Below are 26,515 nucleotides of genomic sequence, written 5' to 3' on the forward strand. Positions count from 1 at the left end.
TTATTTTATTTGGAATACAGATATTGATGATCTCATTTTTATAAACATGAATTGTTTGCAGAGAAAAAAGATCCTGCAGGGTGAAGCTTTGTCACTCCTTAGAAGTGACAATACTGTGTTTGATAAAGCCCTGGTCCTCTGTCAAATGCACAATTTTAAAGAGGGTGTCCTTTACCTGTATGAGAAGGGCAAACTGTAAGTAAAAGTCTGCACACACAACACATGCATGCGAGTGAGTGTTCATGTTGCAAAATAGCCATAACATGTTTCATTGTTCATCGTGACTTATGACTTATTACTTCCCGTTGCATCCCTTGCTGGAGTAAAGCAAGGCAAAGCAAATGGATTTATATAGTGCATTTCATACACAAGGTAACTCATTGTGCTTTACATGATTAAATGCATTTAAAAACAAAGAAAGAAACAGCTTATAAACATTTAAAACAAAGAAGAACAAAATATAAGTACAATTAAAACAGCGTACAGTGCAAGAAATATCATTTAAAAGTGGAAATGCTCTAAAAATCATGAGACAAAAGAAGAGTTTTTAACCTGGACTTTCACACTTGGGGCTGACATCACTTCTGTTGGCATCTTATTCCATTTGTGTGCATCATAATCGCTAAAAGCTGCTTCGCCATGTTTGCTTTGGACTCTGTGCTCCATTATTTGACTTGAGTCTGTCGATCTCAGAGCCCTACTGGGTTTATATACCATTAGCATTTATTTGATCTATTCAGGACCTAAACTATTTGTGATTTATAGACCAGGAGCAAAACTTTAAAACTGATTCTGAAGCTGACTGGGAACGAGTACAGAGACTTTAGAATTGGAGTAATATGTTCTGACTTCTTTGTTCTGGTAAGAACCCGAGCTGCAGTATTCTAAATGAGCTGCAGCTGTTTAATGCTCTTTTGAGTCTAGTCAGAAGACCATTACAATTGTGAAGTCTACTTGAGGTAAAAGCATGGATGAGCTTCTCCTGGTCTGCTTGGCACAGGCAAGCCTTCACTCTGGATATGTTCTTCAGATGATAGGAGACAGTTTTAGTAATTGATTTTATATGACTGTTGAAGGTCAGGTCGGAATCAGTACATCAAGGTTTCGGACTTGGTCTTTGGTTTCTAAAGAGAGTGACTCCAGGTATTTAGTAACAGCAATCCTCTTTTCTTTGTTGCCAAAAACAATTATCAGAAAGATTAAGTGTATGACTTTTTTAAATTTGTCATACTGAAGCCTACTACAGCTATTTACAATTTCTTTTTTTAAACTGGTGACAACTTAAAGATCGTGATCTTGTTCTTTCGGGTTAGGTGAGGGTAGGAACGTAGATCGACCGGTAAATTGAGATCTCTGCCTTTTGGCTCAGCTCCTTCTTCACCATGACAGACTGTTATAGAGTCTGCATCACCGCAGACGCTGCACTGATCCGCCTGTCGATCTCCTGCTCCATATTTCCCTCACTCGTGAACAAAACCCTGAGATACTTGAACTCCATTTGGGGCAGGATCTCCTCCCTAACCCAGAGAGGGCACTCTACCCCTTTCCCACTAAGGACCATGGCCTCAGATTTGGAGGTGCTGCTTTTCCACCCAACCGCTTCACATTCTGCTGCAAACTGTTCCAGTGAGAGTTGGAGATCACGGCTTGATGAAGCCATCAGAACCACATCATCTGCAAAAACCAGCGACGTGATACTTATGTCATCAAACCAGACCCCCTCAACACCCCGGCTGTGCCTAGAAGTTCCCAATATTAGGGAGTCCGGTACTCCATACTCCTGGATCACTCCCCACAGGACTCCCTGAGGGACACGGTCAAACGCTACAAAACACATGTAGACTGGTTGGGCAAACTCCCAAGCACCCTCGAGGACCCTCCTGAGGGTGTAGAGCTGGTCCACTGTTCCAAGGCAGGGATGAAAACCACACTGCTCCTCCTGAATCTGAGATTTGACTTCCTGAAGGACCCTCCTCCCCAGAACCCTTGAATAGACGTATTCCATTTGGATTAATTCGGTATTAACGTGTCAATTTTGAAAGCACTATTAAACACATAACACTGAGAGTAAAAGCAGTTGATAACACAAAAATATTTTAAAAACAGTATAAAAAACATAGAGTAATAACTATAATAACACCGGAAAGTGTGAACCGTGATATAGCAGGGGAGCCTCTTGAATACCTGGAAGAGTGTGGGAGGGATCCTCCTGGATCAGGGGAGTCGTGCTGCGAACCTGGTCCTCATACAACCCCAATTCCAATGAAGTTGGGACGTTGTGTTAAACGTAAATAAAAACAGAATACAATGATTTGCAAATCATGTTCAACCTACATTTAATTGAATACACTACAAAGACAAGATATTTAATGTTCAAACTGATAAACTTTATTGTTTTTAGCAAATAATCATTAACTTTGAATTTTATGGCTGCAGCACGTACCAAAAAAGCTGGGACACGTGGCAAAAAAGACTCATCAAACACCTGTTTGGAACATCCCACAGGTGAACAGGCTAATTGGGAACAGGTGGGTGCCATGATTGGGTATAAAAGGAGCTTCCCTGAATTGCTCAGTCATTCACAAGCAAAGATGGGGCGAGGTTCACCTCTTTGTGAACAAGTGTGTGAGAAAATAGTCGAAAAGTTTAAGGTCAATGTTCCTCAAGGTACAAAGGAATTTCATCATCTACAGTCCATAATATCATCAAAAGGTTCAGAGAATCTGGAGAAATCACTGCATGTAAGCAGCAAGGCCGAAAACCAACATTGAATGCCCATCACCTTCGATCCCTCAGGCGGCACTGCATCAAAAACCGACATCAATATGTAAAGGATATCACCACATGGGCTCAGGAACACTTCAGAAAACCAATGTCAGTAAATACAGTTTGGCGCTACATCCGTAAGTGCAACTTGAAACTACTATGCAAAGCAAAAGCCATTTATCAACAACACCCAGAAACGCCACCGGCCTCTCTGGGCCCGAACTCATCTAAGATGGACTGATGCAAAGTGGAAAAATGCTCTGTCGTCCGACAAGTCCACATTTCAAATTGTTTTTGGAAATTGTGGACGTCGGAAAAGAACCATCCGGACTGTTATGGACGCATAGTCCAGGTTTTGGAGAAACATATGCTGCCATCCAAGCAAGGTCTTTTTCATGGACACCCCTGCTTATTTCAGCAAGACAATGCCAAACCACATTCTGCATGTGTTACAACAGAGTGGGTTCGTAGTAAAAGAGTGCAGGTACTACATTGGCCTGCCTGCAGTGCAGACCTGTCTCCCATTGAAAATGTGTGGTGCATTATGAAGCGTAAAATACGCCAACCGAGACCCCGGACTGTTGAACAGCTGAAGCTGTACATCAAGCAAGAATGGGAAAGAGTTCCACCTACAAAGCTTCAACAATTAGTGTCCTCAGTTCCCAAACGTTTATTGAATGTAGTTAAAAGAAAAGGTGATGTAACACAGTGGTAAACATGACCCTGTCTCAGCTTTTTTGGAACGTGTTGCAGCCATAAAATTCAAAGTTAATAATTATTTGCTAAAAACAATAGTTTATCAGTTTGAACATTAAATACCTTGTCTTTGTAGTGTATTCGATTAAATATAGGTCGAACATGATTTGCAAATCATTGTATTCTGTTTTTATTTATGTTTAACACAACGTCCCAACTTCATTGGAATTGGGGTTGTAAATAGTAGTAGATTAGATAGATTTGTGTTACAAAAGGGAATGTGTGAGGACTCTGGTGTTGGTTGTTTGCTGCTTTTCCCTCCAAGTACAAAAGCTTCTCTGCACAAATAAAAAATATTTTTCCCCACTACAAACTTCCGTTGATCTCTGTGTTTTGATTTATAAACCTAACTAGATTACACACCAGAATCTTTGGCAACATCTTCCTTGCGCCACCAGCTCTCAGTGGATGTATCCTTGATCCTCCCAGCTTTTCTCCCCAAGCTTTTCACTGCTGCTTGAAAGCTATTGACACTCAACCAACTCGCCTCGTGAAGAGTCTGTCACTGGGTTAATCTTCTGTGAGTTAGCTGGCTTGCAAGCTAGCTTCTTGCCAGACACCACTGCTATCACCAAGCTGGAGAAAGCGAATGCTAACTGCTCACACCACCATCAGCCTATCTTCTTTGCGTCCTCTGTTCCTGCATCGTCCCACAAACAAATCCAGAAACTGTTCTTCTTCAGTGCTCAGTCCTCTTCAAACTCCTTGCTCGAGATCAGTGATTCTCGACTGTTGGTACACTGGGACGGACATTTCCCATTGTTGCAAAGTAGCAGCCTACTTTTAAAGAAGTTAAGAACATCCATGCATCCATCCATTTTCCGTACCGCTTATCCTCACTAAGGTCGCGGACGGGCTGGTGTTTATCCCAGCTGATTCTGGGCGAGAGGAGGGGTACACTCTGAATTAGTTGCCGGCCAATCGCAGGGCACATATAGACAAACAACCATACGCATTCACAGTCACACCTACGAGCAATTTAGAGTTTTCAATTAACCTACCATGCATGTTTTTGGGGTGCGGGATGAAACCGGCGTACCTGCAGAAAACCCATGCGGGCACGGGGAGAACATGCAAACTCCACACAGGGTTGGCCTGATTTGAACCCGGGTCCTCAGAACTGTGAGGCAGATGTCCTAACCAGTCGCCCACCATGCCGCCAAGTTTGTTTGAAAAATAACCATTTGAAATGAGTGACATAACACCAAAAGCATATTCCTAACCAGGAGACTGAGCTGCACTAATATATTTGTTGAATAAGAACATAATTTAGGAGAAAATAATAAACTGGAAGCGACACCTGCGTTACTTCCGCTTTAGCTTAATTTTAAGTTTAATCGTTAAAATCAAACTAATCTGTATTGTAAAGGGGCACCACGTCACTTTATGTGGATAAAATTTAGGGAAAGTGACTTGAAACCTTTTTATCAGTCTCGTAATCTGAAGGTTGCTACACTTTATGAAATTTTGAGTTCTAGATGACAGAGGTCCAAAGACCCCTATGATGAGAAAAATGATTGGATTACGTTTTCCCTTGGCCGGACGCGGGTCACCGGGGCCCCTTCTGGAGCCAGGCCTGGAGGTGGGGCTCGAAGGCGAGCGCCTGGTGGCCGGGCTTGCACCCATGGGGCCCGGCCGGGCACAGCCCGAAAGGGTAACGTGGGTTCCCCTTCCCATGGGCTCTCCACCTGTGAGAGGGGCCATAGTGCTCGGGTGCAATGCGAGCTGGGCGGTAGCCGAAGGCGGGGACCTTGGCGATCCGATCCCCGGCTACAGAAGCTGACTCTAGGGACGTGGAATGTCACCTCTCTGGCAGGGAAGGAGCCCGAGCTGGTGTGTGAGGTCGAGAAGTTCCGACTAGATATAGTCGGACTCGCCTCCACGCACAGCTTGGGCTCTGGTACCAGTCCTCTCGAGAGGGGTTGGACTCTCTTCCACTCTGGAGTTGCCCACGGTGAGAGGCGCCGAGCAGGTGTGGGTATACTTATTGCTCCCTGGCTCGGCGCCTGTATGTTGGGGTTCACCCCGGTGGACGAGAGGGTAGCCTCCCTTCGCTTTCGGGTCGGGGGACGGGTCCTGACTGTTGTTTGTGCCTATGCACCAAACACCAGTTCAGAGTACCCACCCTTTTTGGAGTCCTTGGAGGGGGTGCTGGAGAGCGCTCCCGCTGGGAACTCCATCGTTCTGCTGGGGGACTTCAATGCTCACGTGGGCAATGACAGTGAGACCTGGAAGGGCGTGATTGGGAGGAACGCCCCCCCCCCGATCAGAACCCGAGCGGTGTTCTGTTATTGGACTTCTGTGTTCGTCACAGATTGTCCATAACGAACACCATGTTCAAGCATAAGGGTGTCCACACTTGCTATTGGCACCAGGACACCCTAGGTCGCAGTTCGATGATCGACTTTGTGGTCGTGTCACCGGACTTGCGGCCGCATGTCTTGGACACTCGGGTAAAGCTGTCAACTGAGCTGTCAACTGATCACCACCTGGTGGTGTGTTGGCTCCGATGGTGGGGGAAGATGCCGGTCCGACGTGGCAGGCCCAAACGTATTGTGAGGTTCTGCTGGGAACGTCTGGCAGAATCCCCTGTCAGAAGGAGTTTCAACTCCCACCTCCGACAGAAATTTGCTCATGTTCCGGGGGAGGCGGGGGACATCGAGTCCGAGTGGACCATGTTCCGCGCATCCATTGCTGAGGCGTCCGACCGGAGTTGTGGCCGTAAGGTGGTCGGTGCCTGTCGTGGCGGCAATCCCCGAACCCATTGGTGGACACCAATGGTGAGGGATGCCGTCAAGCTGAAGAAGGAGTCCTATCGGGCCTTTTTGGCCTGTGGGACTCCTGAGGCACCCGATGGGTATCGGCTGGCCAAGCGGAATGCAGCTTTGGTGGTCGCTGAAGCAAAAACTCGGGCATGGAAGGAGTTCGGTGAGGCCATGGAGAAAGACTTCCGGACGGCTTTGAGGAAATTCTGGTCCACCATCCGACGTCTCAGGAGGGGAAAGCAGTGCACCATCAACACTGTGTATAGTGGGGATGGGGCGCTGCTGACCTCGACTCGGGACGTTGTGAGCCGGTGGGGAGAATATTTCGAAGACCTCCTCAATTCCACCGACACGCCTTCCCATGAGGGAGCAGAGTCTGGGTTCTCTGAGGCGGGCTCTCCTATCTCTGGGGTTGAGGTCACCGAGGTGGTTAAAAAGCTCCTCGGTGGCAAGGCCCTGGGGGTGGATGAGATTTGCCCGGAGTTCCTCAAGGCTCTGGATGTTGTAGGGCTGTCCTGGTTAACAAGCCTCTGCAACATCGCGTGGACATCGGGGACAGTGCCTCTGGATTGACAGACTGGGGTGGTGGTCCCCCTTTTTAAGAAGGGGGACCGGAGGGTGTGTTCCAACTACAGGGGGCTCACACTCCTCAGCCTCCCTGGTAAGTTCTATTCAGGGGTGCTGGAGAGGTGGGTCCGTCGGGAAGTTGAATCCCAGGATCCGGAGGAGGAGTGTGGTTTTCATCCTGGCCGTCGAAGAGTGGACCAGCTCTACACCCTAGGCAGGGTCCTCGATGGTGCATGGGAGTTCGCCCAACCAGTCTACATGTGTTTTGTGGACTTGGAGAAGGCGTTCGACCGTGTCCCTCGGGTGGTCCTGTGGGGGGTGCTTCAGGAGTATGAGGTACCGAACCCCCTGATACGGGCTGTTCGGTCCCTGTACGACAGGAGTCAGAGTTTGGTCCGCATATCCGGCAGCAAGTCGGACTTGTTTCCGGTGAGGGTTGGACTCCGCCAAGGCTGCCCTTTGTCACCGATTCTGTTCATAACTTTTATGGACAGAATTTCTAGGCGCAGCCGAGGCGTACAGCGGGTCCGGTTTGGTGGCCTCAGTATTGCATTTCTGCTTTTTGAAGATGATGTGGTTCTGTTGGCTTCATCAAGCCGTGACCTCCAACTCTCATTGGAGCTGTTCGCAGCCGAGTGTGAAGCGGCTGGGATGAGAATCAGCACCTCCAAATCTGAGACTATGGTCCTCAGTCGGAAAAGGGTGGCGTGCCTTCTCCAGGTCGGGGATGAGATCCTGCCCCAAGTGGAGGAGTTCAAGTATCTTGGGGTCTTGTTCACGAGTGACGGAAGAATGGAACGGGAGATTGACAGGCGGATGGGTACAGCGTCTGCAGTGATGCGGACTTTGTATCGATCCGTTGTGGTAAAGAAGGAGCTAAGCTCTTGATTTACCGGTCGATCTACGTTCCTACCCTCACCTATGGTCACGAGCTCTGGGTCGTGACCGAAAGAACGAGATCCCGGATACAAGCGGCCGAAATGAGTTTCCTCCGCAGGGTGTCCGCACTCTCCCTTAGAGATAGGGTGAGAAGCTTGGTTATCCGGGAGGATCTCAGAGTAGAGCCGTTGCGCCTTCACATCGAGAGGAGCCAGATGAGGTGGCTGGGGCATCTGATTCGGATGCCTCCCAGACGCCTCCCCGGTGAGGTGTTCCGGGCACGTCCCACCGGGAGAAGACCCCGGGGACGACCCAGGACACACTGGAGAGACTACGTCTTTCGGCTGGCCTGGGAACGCCTCGGGATCCCCCCGGAAGAGATGGATGAAGTGGGTGGGGAAAGGGAAGTCTGGGGGTCCCTGCTAAAGCTACTGCCCCCGCGACCCGACCTCGGATAAGCGGTAGAAGATGGATGGATGGATGGATGACAGAGGCTTACTTAAACTCAGAACACACCCAAAATGCAACCATGAGTGGAATTATATAGTATATTTAATGACATCTACAAGAGATCTAAAGGGAAACACACAAAGGGGTCTAACTAAAGAAAGAAAGTAACACTAATAATGGTAAAAGGAAAGAAATTAGGCGTACATAAAGGGAAATAGAACATTGTGTGTTGGACTAAAGTGGAAAACGCGAGCGTTTAACGTGTCCATTCTGGACGAGAGAGAGAGAGGACAATGTTGAGATTTTGTCTGAAGCTAGTAATTTCCCCGAAATTATTTGGCACTAATTTTGCAATCACTTGCCGTGTCTACTCACGAACGTAAATGAACTGGCCTCTGGGAGTGGTTTCTCTCTGGGCGTGTCTCAGAAGCACGGAGACAGGGTTGGTTACAGAAGAAAAAGATGGACAAAAATGAAACAAAACCAAGGAGGCGGAAGAAAATTTTTTGTTCGTCACGCCTTGTTGGGGGAGTATGACCGTTTCTCTTCCTGCCTTTTTAGGGGCTCGCTGACAATTTCAGAGCGATCACGCTTGGCTGGAAGCGTACCTGGTACTTTAGTAGCAGCTGCCCTGATCGCCTAGGGGTGGCTCACGGATAGGCTGGGAAGCCGAATCTGTCTCATCCCGACCTTTGCGGTTCCTGAGCCGTGTGCCCGAACATAGGGCAGGGGGGAGGGGTGGCCAAACCAGCCCGTGGCTTGCGAGAGGCCAGGAAGACAAGAGCTAAAAAGTCAGAGGAGAGAAAAAAATACACGAGCCCGGGAGAGGGCGGGAGTCAGGTTTAAGTACCCCGGGGGCGTGACAAAGAGGGACGGAGAAGACCACACCCATCAGCTTGAATCTTGTCTACAAATTTGGTAAAATGGGTTTAAAATCATATTTGAATATAAAATAACCTCAACTTGGTACTCTCTTTACTCAGAGGTCAAGCATATCGGACTGACTGTTTACTACTTTAGTTTTGGCAAATCAACTGCTTATGGTTCAAATCACATTTTGTGTTGCTCGGAGTCAAATCAAGACAAACAATTCTCAAAATCTCGCAATTGCACTTGTAAAGTTGATACACTGACACAGATATCAAGTCATACATTTGGAATATTCATGCAGAGTTCGTGAAATATCTAAACATACATTTATCCTTGGTTAAACATTAAATAAGAATCCCCCCGGTTCAACTTTGCAGTTCCTCTCGACGCCAGCAGGTGTCGTCTTGCCCAGCAATTGTTCCTATTCAATGACATCTGGTCCGGTGGCAACATCTGGGGACCTTTGATGCTTGGGAGTTCAGACTTCGAGGGTAGATGTTAATTAGTTTAGGGTCCATGAGGCGTCTCCTTGGGCCAGTCTCGCAGCAGGGCCGCTTGGAAGAATGCAGTTTATCAAGGTGGGGGGGAGGACGGTTCTAGCAAATGGGTCAGAGTCACTACATATATGTACACACACAGTGGGTACGGAAAGTATTAAGACCCCCTTAATTTTTTCCCTCTTTGTTATATTGCAGTCATTTGCCAAAATCATTTAATTTATTTCCTCATTAATGTACACACAGCACCCCATATTGACAGAAAAAATGTAATTGTTGAAATTCTTGCAATTCTTTATTAAAAAAGAAACATTTTAATCACACAACCATAAGTATTCAGACCCTTTGGTGTGACACTCGTATATTTAACTCGAGTGCTGTCCATTTCTTCTAATCATCCTTGAGATGGTTCTACACCTTCATTGGAGTCCAGCTGTGTTTGATTATACTGATTGGACTTGATCTATCCACCAGCGTTCACCAGCCAACCTGACAGAACTGGAGAGTATCTGCAAGGAGGAATGGGTGTGAAAAACTTGTTGCATCATTCCCAAAAAGACTCATGGCTGTATTGGCTCAAAAGGGTGCTAAGACTAAATACTGAGCAAAGGGTCTGAATACTTATGGCTGTGTGATATTTCAGTCTTTCTTTTTTAATAAATCAGCAACAATTTCAACAATAAAAATGTTTTTCTGTCAATATGGGGTGGTGTGTGTACATTAATGAGGAAAAAGATTTACTTAAATGATTTTAGCAAATGGCTACAATATAACAGTGAAGCAATTATACTGTGTACACACACATACACACTATACTAACATGTTCCATTTGGGACCTTGGTATGCCTCTGAGCAAAATCATAATATGACTCATAATTTGTTACTAGGTGTCCACAACCCACCCAAAATGGGTTCGCGGCCCGCTTTTGAGAATCACTGTTCTAGATCAGGCTGCTGTACCTCTGGTCAGCTCGCCTCCGGCTGCTAGGTAGCTTCACTGGGCTCTCCTCTCCATCATCGCTGGACCAATATGGCACTGGAATATAGCACCTCACAACTTTTAAATTGACAACTACTCTACTCCGGCTTGCGTCACCACCATCAAAAATCACAGACTTACGTGGCTACCGAGATACATCTGCAGAGGTTGTCATCACAACTTCACTCCATTCGCTCTCACTCTCATTAGAACAATCCATGTGTGCGCTGCCTGTCTGTGAGTCCTGGCCAAAGCACCCCAGTCTACTATCAACATGAAAAGTAATATGAAGCTCACTCTGCGTAACACCTGCTCCCTCAACAACAAAAGCCACATACTAAACAAAAGAACAAAAGTGTTTCAACGACCGACAAGTCCACAAAACAATCGTCGGCCCCAGAATCCACCAGTGCTGTAACTTTAAGGCGGTTACCATTAAGAGAAATCCTACCAGGGAGCTGAAGGTGACTTGTTGCTTGGGTGAGAGTCCTGGAAGGTGTCAAACCAGTCTCATGCAGCTCACAGTTATTTGTTTGGTCCTGGGGCTTCATGGAGGTTGCCTGACTTGACACCGTTGAGCTGCAGCAGTGTGCAGACTCGATCCCTAGGTTTCCTTGGGCATGATGAAACCTGGTGTCCTAGTAGCCTGCAGTACAAACATACGTCGGTTGTGTTCCTGGATGCCGAGTTGTCGAGCTCCCAGTTGCATGGCCTCCTCCCCCCTTGACTGCCAGCTTGGAACCACTGAAGGAAGAGGAGCGGGGCCGAGTCCCGGATCCGACGCCGCCACTGCTGGTGTCTTCGTCGTTGCTCTCACCGGTCGCCACCTGAGCTCACCCACACGCTCTCGGTCTCGTTCGCGTCATCGGTTATCCAGCCTTATGGCCAAAAGGTCCTCCAAACTTGTAGTTTCATCACGAGCTGCCAGTTCTTCTTTAACTATGGGGTTTAAGCCATGCCAAAAATGTTGCAAAGAGCCGCGTCATCAAAGCCGCTCTCCACAGGCAGAATACGGAAGGAAACAGTAAGAGAGGCTTGAGAAAAATCTAGTAAGCGACTGCCAGCCTCTTTACCCTTAACGGGATGGTCAAAGACGTTCCTCATCTCCTTAACAAAAATTGGGAATGAGGACAAAGTCTAGTGTTAGTTTTGTTGTGGTAATTCTCAGAACACATCTGAGGTGTTCATCACTCAGCTGGGATCTGTAGGATGTTTTGTTGGTGTTCATCACACTAAAAGTCTGTTAACACACATATGTAGAGTCGAACACCACAATCCTCTGTGCCATCTTCCGGATTTTTGGAAATTTGTCTGTGCTTAATGATGCATAAAACTCATCCAGTTTGAGAGTTGAACTTCTCTTTTAAGACAGTATCACACTGGAGATCAATCAGTTCCATCTGCAGCTCCCGTGGCGCTGTTTCAGAGTCTTGTGTGACTGAATCTTGGATGTTTTGCTGAGCCTGCATGCTTGATTTTACCCGCTGAGCCGGAGCCATCAGTTCCTGCGTTGATTTGGCTTTTAGCATAATCAGCATGCTTGGTAGAAAAGTGATGTTATATTCCTCTAAAACCGCAATGGTTTCTTAACAAATTAGACATACAGTCTTTGACCTGACTTCAGTGAAAAAGTATTTAGTAGTCCATTCTATATTAAACTTTCTGGACTCGCTGTCAACTTTTCTTTTCTTTGGCCCACTCATGGTTGCTGAAGGGTTCAGAGCAATAGCAGAGTAAAAACAGAACAGCCAAAGTCAAGTCAATGTATCACTGTACCTACTGCGCTACCTGGTGGAACCACTGGGCATTACAGGACAAGGTCAAATCAATGTTGTCATGCCGTAGTGTGCCCACCCCTGTGGTATGCTTTTCACTAATAAGTATGATAAACACACTATAGGCTTTAATTACTTGTGCTGGGATCACTAACAACAACACAGGTTATACTAACATATCAACTCACTAAAAAAGAATCCCACCGCACCACTCGTCAATAGCACTGCCTTGCTAATTTTTCCACATCCTGGCCTGCCCTTTTCTGTGCTTTCTTGTTCTCTTGGTTAGTTATTACATGTCCTCACTGGGTGTGTGTCACCCACCTCCCTCCCCCAATCTACAAATGACGGTTGTAATGTTACTTGTGTCCAAATATCAAGACTGTCTCTATATTGTTCTGCTGTGGTTCTCGGCCTTAATCCCCTTGTCCACTCTATCCCCTAAAACCATTTTCTGTCCGGGTGCATTTTCAATAAACACCAGAATAATTAAAAAACAATTAAAAATAAGCAGAGAGAGTATTGCTAACTGCCCTGTTGCACAGGAAAACGGTTCCAGCACAAAGGCATACAGATCCACCATTCTGTAAGGCCATGGAGCTGAACAGGACAGGTTTTAAAAAAAACAAAAAAAACAGCAGCAATGCTTATTTTATACCGCGACAAGACCACGACGATATCGAGGCACTTTTAATTTCACAATATCGCATTATTATGCATGTGACATCCCTAGTAAATAATCATACTATTACCATTATATCGTAATTTGGAAATTCCTCCAAATGTCAAATCACTATGTTCTATAAGTGTCTTTTTGATAATTGCGTAAATTGATAATTTACCTCAACGCTGCAAATGAGATGCCTAACTGATAATCCTGATAGTTCCTGTGACAGTGACAATAGTTATTTTCTATTCTATTCCATTCTGTTTGAGATATTTTCTTTTGTGTGTGTTTGTGCTTTACAAATGTTTGGTTATGTGTTTTATGATGGTTGTTGTTATTTATTGGGTGACATTAGGCCAAAATATGTTCCTTCAATAAAAATGTGTTTCTTGAGTAGATAAAGATGAATTATAGAAATGGAACTTGTGGTAGGAAACAATGATGAACAATTTTAAAATACCAGTCACCTTTGGAAACTGCATAAACAGACATATTGAAATAAAAACATATTCATTTGACACAAGATGGCATCTTGGAAATGTAAACAATTGTTACGTCTGCCTACCACACAGCCAGCAGCAGGTCAGGGGTGTTGACATATCGTCCCAATTCCTAGGGACAAACGAAGGGCTAAGGGGAAGGGGAAAGACGAAGGGAAAGGCTTGGGGTAGAATTGGGATTGGCCCTAAACCTTCTCATTTGTACAGTACACAAAACACATCTCTAAAACAGCCTGAAACTCGAATCCACAGCTTCATCACCTCCCACCTGGACTATTACGTCAGTCTCCTATATGGTTTACCTTCAAAATGCCTCAATAAACTCTGATGCATCCAAAACTCCACTGCCCGTCTGTTCATCCACTCCCGGACCCGTGACCGCGTCACTCATGTCCACTGTAAACTCCACTGGCTCCCCATGCCCCAAAGATTACACTTCAAAGTCCTTCTCACAACCTACAAAGCCCTCGATAATCTGGCCTCACCTTCCCTGACTGAACTCCTCCGTCACACTTCCACCCGCACCCTCTGCTCTCCTGATACCAACCTCCTGTTCCCCCCATCTGTACCAAGTACAAAACCTGGAGAGAGGGAGCTTTCTCTGTTGTCACCCCCACCCTCTGGAGTGCACTCTCTGAAGCCAACAGACACACTTTCTCACTCACAACCCTCAAAAAAACTACTGAAAACCCACCTGTTCAACACTGCTTTCACTCTATTATTACCTCTCTTCATCCCCCATGTATCCTTATTTACCATCTTAGTCACTTACTTTCTGTGAAAAAAAAAATCTCCCATCTATTACGATTGCCCTTATGTTCATAATTTAAACATGCATAACAAAGAGAACAATGTTCACTCCAAAAGAAAGTCTCATCAAGTTTGTCTTTTTGATCCACAAATATGTGCAAGTGTAGAAGAAAAGTTTTATTTTAATCTTTGAATGGGCATAACATGTGATAGAAGTTTTTGTATTGGATCTCATAAACTGTTGTACTGGTGAAGCAAAATAAAAAAATTATAAATATGGCCCAACATTTGCTTTTTTCCCCCTACAGGTACCAACAGATTATGCACTACCACATGCAGAATGAGGTGTATGATAAAGTGGTTGAAGCTTGTAAACGTTATGGAGACCAGGAAGGTTGCCTGTGGGAACAAGCCTTGGGTTACTTTGCCAGAAAAGAAGAAGACTGCAAGGCCTACATCAGTGAGGTCTTGGGTCATATTGACCAAAACAACCTGATGCCCCCTTTACTTGGTATTTTTCAAATTGTATGTATCCTTTTTATCTATTTAAAAAATGTAGAGCTGTACATCTGTTTTTGTAGTAGTCCAGACGCTGGCACACAACTCGACAGCAACCCTATCTGTTATCAGAGACTATCTGATCAACAAGCTGCAAAGGGAGAGCCAACAGATTGAGGACGACGAACATAAAATAAGCCAATATCGTGAGGAAACTGCTCACCTCCGCTCTGAGATCCAGGAGCTCAAGACAAGGTTGGTTAATGTTTTGTGTTTCCCTGCACTGTTCACTAGTACCCCGAAAATCGTCCACAATCAGGTCCGTGTCACTGGTCGATTTGCATAACAAAAGGTTCAGAATCAGAATTATCATCATTTGCCAAGTATGTCAAAAACACACAACGAATTTGTCTTTGGTAGTCGGAGCCGCTCTCAGTCAATTGACAGAGAATACTTTTGAGACATAAAGACGTAAAAAACACAGTCACTGACCAATAAAAGGTTACCAGTAATGTAGTAATGCCGGTACAATTATTATTTTTTTAACAATGCAAGGACCATTGTGCAAAGGGCGCAGAGACTTCAAGAAATTGAGGCAGTTTAAAGTGACTAGTAGTGCGATATTCTGGGACAATGTAAATTGTGCATATGGTGCAGATGCTACTCATGCATATGAGTGGCCAGTATTGGTCAACAACAGAATGCAAATAGTGCAGAGTGGCGAGACTACTATAGTGATTGCATGATTAATGTATAATTGGCCCGACAGAGCTGTAACAACAATCTCAAGACAAAATTGGCAGCATGTTGCAATGGAGTTGTAAGTTAACTGTTTAAGAAGTTAATGGCAAGAGGGAAGAACTAAGCCTTGTTGCATGAACTGAAGAATTTTGCTTAGTTCAAATCTGCAGTAGATGGTGTTCAAGTCGTTGGCTAGTCTTTCATTGTTCTCAGTTTGGGGGGGATGGTCGCTTGTAATTGGTTAGCAATTGTAATGCATGCCAGACTGATTTAGTCGTTCGCGCTAAACTGTTTTTCTAACTTTACTGCATCATTTATTTCATCAGCTGGTTTCTAGCGCACTTATACAGGGCTGTACCCCCACTTCGATATGCGTCCTCTTTAGCCTGGCGAAGTTGCTTATGTTTGGCAGTGAACCACGACTTGTTATTAAACGTGCGAAATGACTTTGTTGGTACACACACCACTTCACAGAAACTGATATAGGATGTGACATTGTCCGTATATCCATCCAGGCTGCCAGCTGAATTTTCAGACACTCCAGTCTGTCCAGTTTAAACAGCCTTGAAGTGTCTTCTGTTGGGAGTGTCATTCAATCTTTTGAAGTTACTATAAGTAAAATTTTGTCCAAGAGGCAGGTCACGTTGTGCCTTAGTCACAAACTGTTAAGAACAAATTTATTATCAAGTCTCACTAGCGAACTTTTCATGATGCAGACAGCTGGACTGAATGCGTGTCTGCTGGTAAATACACAATACGTCAATAGAGTGACTTTCTTTATTTTACTGTGCAGCCCTTGGTCTGATGGTAAAAATGCCAGCATGAATGTGAAGCGAACTGGTCCAAATAAACACACTGTACTTCCAAATTAGTGATGCACCGAAATAAAAGATTTTTGACCGAAAACAAAAACGAGGAACCCAAATAATAAACAACGAAAGAAATTATTAAGTCTTTTGGTCCGAAACCGAAAGTACATTTTAGGGCCATTTTCAGCCGAAACATTTTGGTGGCCGAAATTCCGGTGCATCACTATTCTGAATTTTCTTTTTTTGACAATTTAAAAGAGTTGCCGGATGTAATAAAATGCCCCTTGACGTTCTTTGGTCAACATATACAAAAGACAATTACAGCGCACTTAACATCTACTGAATACACTATGGTTGAAATCCCTCTGTTCTGTCTTGTTCAACTGAGACACTGCTCACCCTGTCCACACAATGCAGAGTACAGCTTTTGTTGCTGACGACCGGGGACAGAGCTAAGGCCTTGCAACTAGGCAACCGGTTATTTGTTCTCTAACAGCAACTTTTTTGGGGAAGCAAATTTATTGAGAATCAAAATGAATAAATCCCCTTGGACATGAGTATTCATAGCCTTTGCCATCAAGCTTAAAATTAAGCTCGGCTGCATCCGGTTTCCACTATTCATCAGTTTTTACAGCAGTTAAACAGGATTCCAGCTGTCGTAAAGTCAGTTGATTGGACATGATTTGGATAGGCAGACACTTGTTTATAGTAGAGGGGTTGGCAGAGTGACTTCAGAGTGCTAACCGCACTACTGCAACCAGCGGGAAAAGCATCCATGCTACTTTTAGGTCGCTAACCAGTCACTTCCAAATATGGGCAAGCGTGCACGTGAGCGCCGTCCTCCATGCCCCCTGCCTCACAGTGAGCTCCAAGAAAACCAAGTGCAGTGTGAAAAGGAGGTAACCAAGAACACGATGGCCACTCTGCCAGAGCTCCAGCATTCCTCTGTAGTAAGAGGAGAACCTTCCAGAAGAACGACCATTTCTGCAGCAATCCACCAAATCAATCCTGTATGGTACAGTGGCCACTCCTTAGTTAAAGGAACATGACAGCCCGCGTGGAGTTTACCCAAAGGCCCCAGGAGTACTCTCAGACCATGAGATGCAAAATTATCCAAACTGATGAGACCAAAATTCTTCAGTTCATGCAACAAGGCTTAGTTAGAACAGCGTGAGTTGGTGTGGATAAAATCAACTGTTTATGCTCCAAATTACAGCCCCCCCCCCCCCTCCCAAAAATACGAATGGTATCATTCTTTTGGAATGCAAAAAAGGACAGTCGTTAGGGTGCCTGGCAAAAGGGTCACTGTCAATGAATCGGGAATGCCCTCATTAGTATTCCATTCAGTTGTAAAATGATGAATTAATCAAATCAGTTGTAAAATGTTGAATGAATGGAATATAAATGAGGGAGTTCTCACCTAACGACTCTTGTGGACAGACAGTTGCGCCTCTACCATGCACCCTAACGACTGTCGTTTTTTGTATTCCAAAAGAATGATATCATTCTTGGTTTGGAAGGGTGCCTCTAACCTGAAGCATACATTGAGTTTTTCAACACCAACTCAGGCTAGTGCTGTTCTAAGCCTTGTTGCATGAACTGATGAAAGCTGCTCGGAAGAGAGACAAAACGTATATGAAGACAACTGCAACAGTCCGCTTGCGATCAATGCAAAGCCCTGAGAACTCTTTAGTTTGCATGCCAGATGTCATGTTTGGAGGAAACCAGGCACAGCTTATTACATGAGCAATAACCTAGAGTGAAGCGTGGTGGTGGCAGCATCGTGCTGTGTGAATGATTTTCAGCAGCAGGAACTGGGAGACAAATCAGGATAGAGGCAAAGATGATTGCAGTAATATACAGAGACATCCTGGATGAAAACCTACTCCAGAGTGGTCTTGACCTCAGACTGGGGCAACAGTTCATCTTTCAGCAGGACAACACCCCTAAGCACACAGCCAAGATATCAATGGAGTTGCGTCAAGACAACTCACTGAATGTCCTTGAGTGGCCCAGCTGGGGTCCATTCTTGACCAGGGGCCACTATGCTGCTGTGTCGGGCCACCACCTACGTATAGACACTGGCCCGCTCAGGCCAATTCAAATTTCAAAATCATCCAAAATTTTCGCATGCCAAAAATGGCCCAAAACTGCATTTTCAGTGTCAGTCTGAAATTATTTTATCACTTAAACATTCCATCCAAGACAGGATGTTGTGAAGACGCAAGGAGAAACTGTGACCAACACGGCCTGACTGGATAAATGGGCATGCATTCGGGTTAGCCTCGAGACGATAGTCGAAGCTAACGCTGCTAGCCTCATAGAGCAGGTCATACTTTGCAGCCTTTAGAATGTTATTCTGCCCTCCCTGAGCATGCTTTAAAGGTCCCGCATTTTGACTAGTATTTGGGATGTAATATTGTCTTTATGGTGCCTCAGTAACCATATCATATGAATTAAAATCGGCCACGTATTCCTGAGTCCCAGACGTTTTTCAGCTGAGAGGCCTGGAATCGGGTCATTCGAATTTCTCTAGCTTATCTACATCACTAGCGAAGATCACCACCTACCTCTTCGTTCCTGACCCAGCGCTGTCAACACAACAAACTAGCTCTCACAAGTGGGTCCAAGCAACCAATCACAGGAAAAGGGGCGGTATGAGCCAAATATGGACAAAACTGGGTCAAACAGAATTAGATGTCAGAGAGGCCTTTTCTGGACACTCGTATCACAAAACCAAGGTGTTGTTTTTTTTTTTTTTAATTAATTTGACACTTTTATACTCAGTCCACGTTAGTCACTCTATAGAGGTCTAAATAGTCTAAATAGCCAAAATATGGGACCTTTAAGCTGTTTACTGACACCCGAGTTGGAGTTTACACTGAAACCTAGCACACAACAAAAATATTTGCCCTCATTTTATATTTAAATACAACACACACATCATTTTAGAAAACGCCAGCTTAATCCCAACAGTCAGTTGAAAACCCGAGCTAATATTAGCATTTGGTCACGGAAGGTATTTAGCTTCAAATAATAAATAGTCACACACAAGCGCCATAGTAACACATAGGGACAGGTAATATAACAATACTCACGGGCATATATTCTTCCCAAACTGTTAAAAAAAAAGTTTATGAAGGTTATTGCGACTTTCTTCTTCTTCTCTTTTTTATTTTATTTTACATTAAACGAGAAGCTCCATGCATGCATCGTACCACACTGCCCCTAAGAGGCCAAGGCACACACAGCAGGAACAGCAAATACAGTCATTGACTGAACAAAAAGACACTTTTTTCTACTGACTGTAACATGAAATCAGACTAAACTTTTCTTCTTTTAGGTCAATTAAGATTGCCAAAATTATTTGTATTTGCTAAATTCCAGAATAATGAGAAGACTTTTACAGACAACATAATAGACAAAGACAATACAGTCATGGCTAAAAGCATTGGCACGTTTTCAGCCATGAATTTATTTATTTTTCTTGTCCCCCCCTTTCTATTCTTTTATTATATTATTGTTTTACTTGTTACTGATTTATTTTCTGGTTGTTCTTTTAAGTTATATTTAAAGTTGAATTTTGGTTGTTGAATAAAGTTTTTAAATAAATGAATAATCGTGTTTGATTATTTTTGTCCATGATCACCCAGCCTTAGTGTAGCATCCCCTCCGCCCTTCACACTGCGCAGGTGCGCAAGAGCTTCGAAGCAAACCCAAACAAACATGTAAAATAAAATAGCCAATAACACTGAACATAAATAAATTGAAAAATTTACAGCTAATCCATATGATCGTATCGGCAGTGATCGGCAGATCTCACTCACGGATTATCGGTATTGCAATCAGCAGCATAAAACCTAAAACCCTGATCGGAGCACCCCAAATTATACACATGGTGTGCAAAACATCAAGACATAAGATAAAGTATTGTTGGAATGTCAGTGCTAAGTAAATGTTTTAATAATTTTGCTATTGATTTATTCTTTTAAGCATTATTATTCATTTATGCAATTGCAATGCCTTGATTTTACTGAGAATCGCCATGAATGCAATTTTACTAATAATTTCTTCAAGTGGCTTAAATAATACAGTGTAAAGACACTAAATACGAAACAATCACTAAAACTTAACGTATTATATAATGAATATACGGGGCCAGTACGAGTGCTGACAGGGCCACCACAGCTTGGGTTGTCGGGCAACCACTCAAAAAGGCTTAACGTCAGACCCTGCAAATACACTGTTAGTGTGTCATGCTTCAAGATTTGAGGCTGTCAGTGCTGCCAAAGGTGCATGAACAAAGTACTGAGCGAAGGCTATGCATACTTATGTACAAGTTGATTTCTTCGTTTTGTGTGTGTGTGTGTGTGGGGGGGGGGGGCAATTATTTCACGTTATTTGTGGGTGGTTTTTGTACAAATTTGTGGTGTGGCATTGACAAAGTGTGGTGTGGCATTGACAACAATGACAATTTCTGCATGTCAAGTTTCCCAAACAACCTTTGAAACTGCTCCACTAACTGTAACTCAAATACCCACAGCGCCAAGATATTCCAGAAAACCAAGTGTAACATGTGCAACAGTCCTCTGGAGCTCCCATCCGTTCATTTCCTGTGTAGCCACTCCTTTCACCAACACTGCTTCGAAAGTTATGCTGACAACGAGGCTGAGTGCCCTACGTGTGCTCCAGAGAACCGCAAAGTAATGGATATGCTACGTGCCCAGGACCAGAAGCGGGACCTCCATGACCACTTTAATAGACAGGTAGTAACACTGCAATAGACTTTAGATTTACAAAAAAAAAAAAAAAAAAAAGCTGTATTGGCTACATAACACTTAGTGAACAATATAAATACAAGCTATATAACACATAGTGTTGTGAATTGCAAATGAAGCCATATTTACTTTTTAGTTTTTTAAACTACAGTTACATTACAATTACAGTATCTACATGTATGTATGAGTCATTTTCATATCGTTTGATGTTTGTATGTATGGGTCATTTTCATATAATTTGATCAAAAATGGTAAAGTCATGGCCCACTGTATTTCCTTTTGAAAATTAATTTGACTATTACTATTTGAGTTTTTGGCAGTTGTTACCCATCAAAAGGTCATAGTTGTTTCTTAAAAAAAAAAAAAGAATATTCTAAAGTCATATTTTTCAAACATTTAATGCCAAAATTCCTTTACCATTAGCTGTCTGAAATGAAGTTATTATTTGCGTTTTCTGAAGATCCGAATTAGATTTTTGTATATATAGGATTTTTCTATTGTTTAATATGCCTTTTCCATGAAAACTAGCACAAATGTATCTTAATGTATTCGGAGTTCCTTTTTATGGTTCTTTTACAAATGATCCGTCTTGGTCACTCAAGCTGTGTTTACCATTAATGTCAGTGGAGAGAGCCTCATTATGCTGTTGCAATACACCAGAGAAATCTGTAAATTGAAATGCCAGGATGAGGCAGCCGTTTTACATTCACACAATAGCAGACAGCAAAATAAATTCTTTCGAATGTATGAATGAGTACGTAGAAATTTGTGACTGTATCTATGACTATCTATCTGTAACTATTGCATGTCTGAAATGTTATTACAACTTGTATGAAAACAAGAGTGTAATGGGCTTAATGAGTACTGTAATTTCTAGTGTAATTTTCTAGTACGTTCTCGTATATAATGCGCACCCCCAAAGATGACTAAAAATCAGGAAAAGTCCATCCATCCATCCATTTTCTACCCCTTATCCGAGGTCGGGTCACGGGGGCAGTAGCTTTAACAGGGACGCCCAAACTTCTCTCTCCACAGCAGTTTCATCCAGCTCTTCCATGGGGATCCCGAGGCGTTACCAGGCCAGCCGAAAGACGTAATCTCTCCAGCGTGTCCTAGGTCGTCCCCGGGGTCAACTCCCGGTGAGACGTGTCCGGAACACCTCACCAGGGAGGCGTCCGGGAGGCATCCGAATCAAATGCCCCAGCCACCTCATCTGGCTCCTCTCCATGTGGAGGAGCAGCGGCTCTACTCTGAGATCCTCCCAGATGACCGAGCTTCTCACCCTATCTTTAAGGGAGAGCCCGGACTCCCTGCGGAGGAAACTCATTTTGGCCGCTTGTATCCGGGATCTTGTTCTTTCGGTCACGACCCACAGCTCATGACTATAGGTGAGGGTAGGAACGTAGATCGACCAGTAAATCGAGAGCGTCGCCTTTCGGCTTAGCTGCTCCTTTACCACAACGGACCGATAAAAAGTCCGCATCACTGCAGACGCTGCACCAATCCGCCTGTCGGTCTCCCGTTTCATTCTTCCCTCACTCGTGAACAAGACCAGATTATACTTGAACTCCTCCACTTGGGGCAGGATCTCATCCCCGACCTGGAGAGGGCACGCCACCCTTTTCTGACTGAATACCATGGTCTCAGATTTGGAGGTGCTGATTCTAATCCCAGCCGCTTCACACTCGGCTGCGAACTGCTCCAGTGAGAGTTGGTGATCACGGCTTGATGAAGCCAACAGAACCACATCATCTGCAAAAAGCAGAGATGCAATACTGAGGCCACCAAACCGGACCCCATCTACGCCTCGGCTGCGCCTTGAAATTCTGTCCGTAAAAGTTATGAACAGAATCAGTGACAAAGAGCAGCCTTGGCGGAGTTCAATCCTCACCGGGAACGAGTCCAACTTACTGCCGAATATGCGGACCAAACTCTGACTCCGGTCGTACAGGGACCGAAACCCGTATCAGGGGGTTCGGTAACCCATACTACCGAAGCACCCCCCACAGGACTCCCCAAGGGACACTGTTAAACACCTTCTCCAAGTCCACAAAACACGTGTAGACTGGTTGGACGAACTCCCATGCACTTTCAAGGACCCTGCCGAGGGTGGAGAGCTGGTCCACTGCTCCACGACCAGGACGAAAACCACACTGCTCCTCCTGGATCTGAGATCCGTCCGGAAGTCTTTCTCCATGGCCTCACCGAACTCCTCCCATACCCGAGTTTTTGCTTCAGTGACCAACAAAGCTGCATTCCGCTTGGCCAGCCGGTACCCATCAGCTGCCTCAGAAGTCCCACAGGCCAAAAAGGCCCGATATAACTACTTCTTCAGCTTGACGGCATTCCTCACCGTTGGTGTCCAACAACGGGTTCGGGGATTGCCGCCACGACAGGCACCGACCACCTTACGACCACAGCGCCAGTTGGCCGACTCAGCAATGGAGGCGCGGAACATGGTCCACTCGGACTCGATGTCCCGCGCCTCCACCGGAACATGAGCCAAAGTTCTGTCGGATGTACAGGTGCCGAGCCGGGGGGGAATAATTATACCCACACCTGCTCGGTGCCTCTCACTGTGGGCAACTCCAGAGTGGAAGAGAGTCCAACCCCTCTCGACAGGACTGGTACCAGAACCCAAGCTGTGTGTGGAGGCGACCCCGACTTTATCTAGTCGGAACTTCTCGACCTCACACACCAGCTCGGGCTCCTTCCCTGCCAGAAAGGTGACATTCCACGTCCCAAGAGCCAGCTTCTTTAGCCGGGGATCGGATCGCCAAGGTCCCTGCCTTCGGCCACCACCCAGTTTGCAATGGACCCGACCCCTATGGCCCCTCCCACAGGTGGTGAGCCCATGGAGAGGGGGATCCACGTTACCCTTTTGGGCTGTGCCCCATGTGTGCAGGCCCAGCCACCAGGCGCTCGCCTTTGAGCCCCACCTCCAGGCCTGGCTCCAGAGGGGGGCCCCGTCCGGGCAAGGGAAAAGTGAGTCCATAGTTGTCATCAAAAGGGGTCTTTGAGCCGTGCTTTGTCTGGTCCCTCACCTAGGACCTGTTTGTCATGGATGACCCTGCCAGGGGCATAAAGCCCCAGACAACCTAGCTCCTTGGATCATTGGGACACACAAACCCCTCCACCACGATAAGGTGACGGCTTCCAGTAGGGGAGGAAAAGTTTTATACCTATATATTATATGCACCACTTGCTATCCGTTCATATTGGGTTATATGTTAAAATTGTGAATATCTAATCTTCACCAAGAGATTTCATAAAAGTACTTGGGTTTGAGTTAGGTAAAGCAAAGCCAATTTGTTTATATCACACATTTCATACGCAAGGTAACGCAATGTGCTTTACATGATTAAAAGCATTTAAAAACAAAGAAAAAAAGTTTATAAACCTTTAAAAAAAAGAAAAAAAGAAAAGTAAAATTTATCGCGCTTTTCATACACAAGGTAACTCAATGTGCTTTACATGATTAAAAGTATTTAAAAGCAAAGAAAAAAAAACAGCTTATAAACATTTAAAACAAAAGAGGAAAAAGTACAATTAAAACAGCAAACAGTGCAAGAAATGCTCTTAAAAGCATGAGAAAAAATTTGTTTTTAACCTGGAAACATTCACACTTGGGGCTGACATCACTTCTGTTCGCAACTTATTCCATTTGTGTGCAGCATAATAGCTAAGTGCTGCTTCACCATGTTTGCTTTGGACTGTGCGCCACTGTTTGACCCGAGTCTGTCGATCTCAGAGCCCTACTGGGTTTACATACCATTAGCATTTCTATTCAGGACCTAAAGTACAGAGTACAGAGATTTTAGAATTGGAGTAATATGTTCTGACCTCTTTGTTCTGGTCAGAACCCAAGCTGCAGCATTCTGAATGAGCTGCAGCTGTTTAATGATCTTTTGGGGCGAGTTCTTGGCGGGATTAATCTTTCCTTTGATTGCAACCAGTCGTCCTGTCCCTGCTGCTGAAAAACATCACCACAGCATGATGCTGCCACCACCATGCTTCACTACTGGGACTGTATTGGACAGGTGATGAGCAGTGCCTGGCTTTCTACACACATACCGCTTAGAATTAAGGCCCAAAAATTCTATCTTGGTCTCATCAGACCAGAGAATCTTATTTCTCACCATCTTGGAGTCCTTCAGGTGTTTTTTCGCAAACTCCATGCAGGCTTTCATGTGTCTTGCACTGAGGAGAAGCTTCCGTCGGGCCACTCTGCCATAAAGCCCCGACCAGTGGAGGGCTGCAGTGATGGTTGACTTTGTAGAACTTTCTCCCATCTCCCGACTGCATCTCTGGAGCTCAGACAGATTATGGATTATGGAGGCCACTGTGCTCTTAAGAACCTTAACTGCAGCAGAAATATTTTTGTAATCATGGCCAGATCTGTGCCTTGCCACAATTCTGTCACTGAGCTCTTCAGTCAGTTCCTTTGACCTCATGATTCTGATTTGCTATGACATGCACTGTGAGCTGTAAGGTCTTATATACACAGGTGTGTGGGGTTCCTAATCAAGTCCAGTCAGTATCATCAAACACAGCTGGACTCCAGTGAAGGTGTAGAACCATCTCAAGGATGATCAGAAGAAATGGACAGCACCCAAGTTAAATATGAGTGTCACAGCAAAGGGTCTACTTATGGCTGTGTGATATTTCAGTTCTCCTTTTTGAATGAATCTGCAAATATTTCAACAATTCCATTTTCTTCTTTCAATATGGAGTGCTGTGTCTACCTTCATGAGGGAAAGAAATGAACGTAAATGATTTGAGCAAATGGCTGCAATATAACAAAGAGTGAAAAATTTAAGGGGGTCTAAATACTTTACATACCCACTGTATGTATGTGTACGTATATATTAGAGAGGTCACAATATTCACAATATAGAGCTATTAAAAGTGCTTCGATATCATCGTGGTCTTGTCTCGTGCAAAATAATTAGCCTTTGTGCTTAAAATCTTGTTATGGGTCAGCTATACAAAGCCACGCCGCTTAGCTTGGCTCCTACAGTGCGGCACTTTCTTATTATAGTACATAAGGACCCTATTAGATGTGTAACCCATGTGAGTGTGTCAAAAGAAATATACCAATTAGCTGACTGGCCCACGTGACCGAAAATATTGTTCTTAGTCTTTTTAGTCAGTACTATATTGTTCTGAGTCTTTGCACTTATCTTCAAACATCTTTGTGTTTTGAAACAAAACAAGGGTATGAATTTGGTTGCACTTTCATGAGTGTTCCTGTGTTTCTGACTTGAATTTTTGACTCAAGCAAAGGAATCACTGTTAGGAGGCAGTATCCAATTTCTAATGTCATAGATAAATAAAACATATGACAATAATTGCTGTCAAATTGGTAAACACAATTTCTCAATGGACAGTTTTGTTATTAGAAGCATAGCATGATTATTGCTGCAGCAATAATTACGTTTTGGAGGTATACGAATGTAAAAATTGGA

At 44.5% G+C, this 26,515-nt stretch overlaps 1 protein-coding gene across 8 annotated transcripts in view; it reads left to right on the forward strand.

Moving 5' to 3' along the window:
• The window catches only part of vps11 (VPS11 core subunit of CORVET and HOPS complexes), a 60,985-nt gene that overhangs the window by 30,644 nt on the left and 3,826 nt on the right, over nt 1-26,515 (forward strand). For 6 of the 8 annotated variants that reach the window (XM_061752858.1, XM_061752861.1, XM_061752862.1 and 3 more), the window contains 4 exons: nt 62-195; nt 14,530-14,732; nt 14,803-14,974; nt 20,813-21,035. In XM_061752858.1, coding sequence (XP_061608842.1) covers nt 62-195; nt 14,530-14,732; nt 14,803-14,974; nt 20,813-21,035 — 732 coding nt within the window. The remainder of the gene's footprint in view (nt 1-61; nt 196-14,529; nt 14,733-14,802; nt 14,975-20,812; nt 21,036-26,515) is intronic. The other 2 variants (XM_061752860.1, XM_061752859.1) reach the window with 2 other exon arrangements.

The sequence above is a fragment of the Phyllopteryx taeniolatus genome, chromosome 17, assembly GCF_024500385.1.
Source record: "Phyllopteryx taeniolatus isolate TA_2022b chromosome 17, UOR_Ptae_1.2, whole genome shotgun sequence".
Classification (NCBI taxonomy): domain Eukaryota; kingdom Metazoa; phylum Chordata; class Actinopteri; order Syngnathiformes; family Syngnathidae; genus Phyllopteryx; species Phyllopteryx taeniolatus.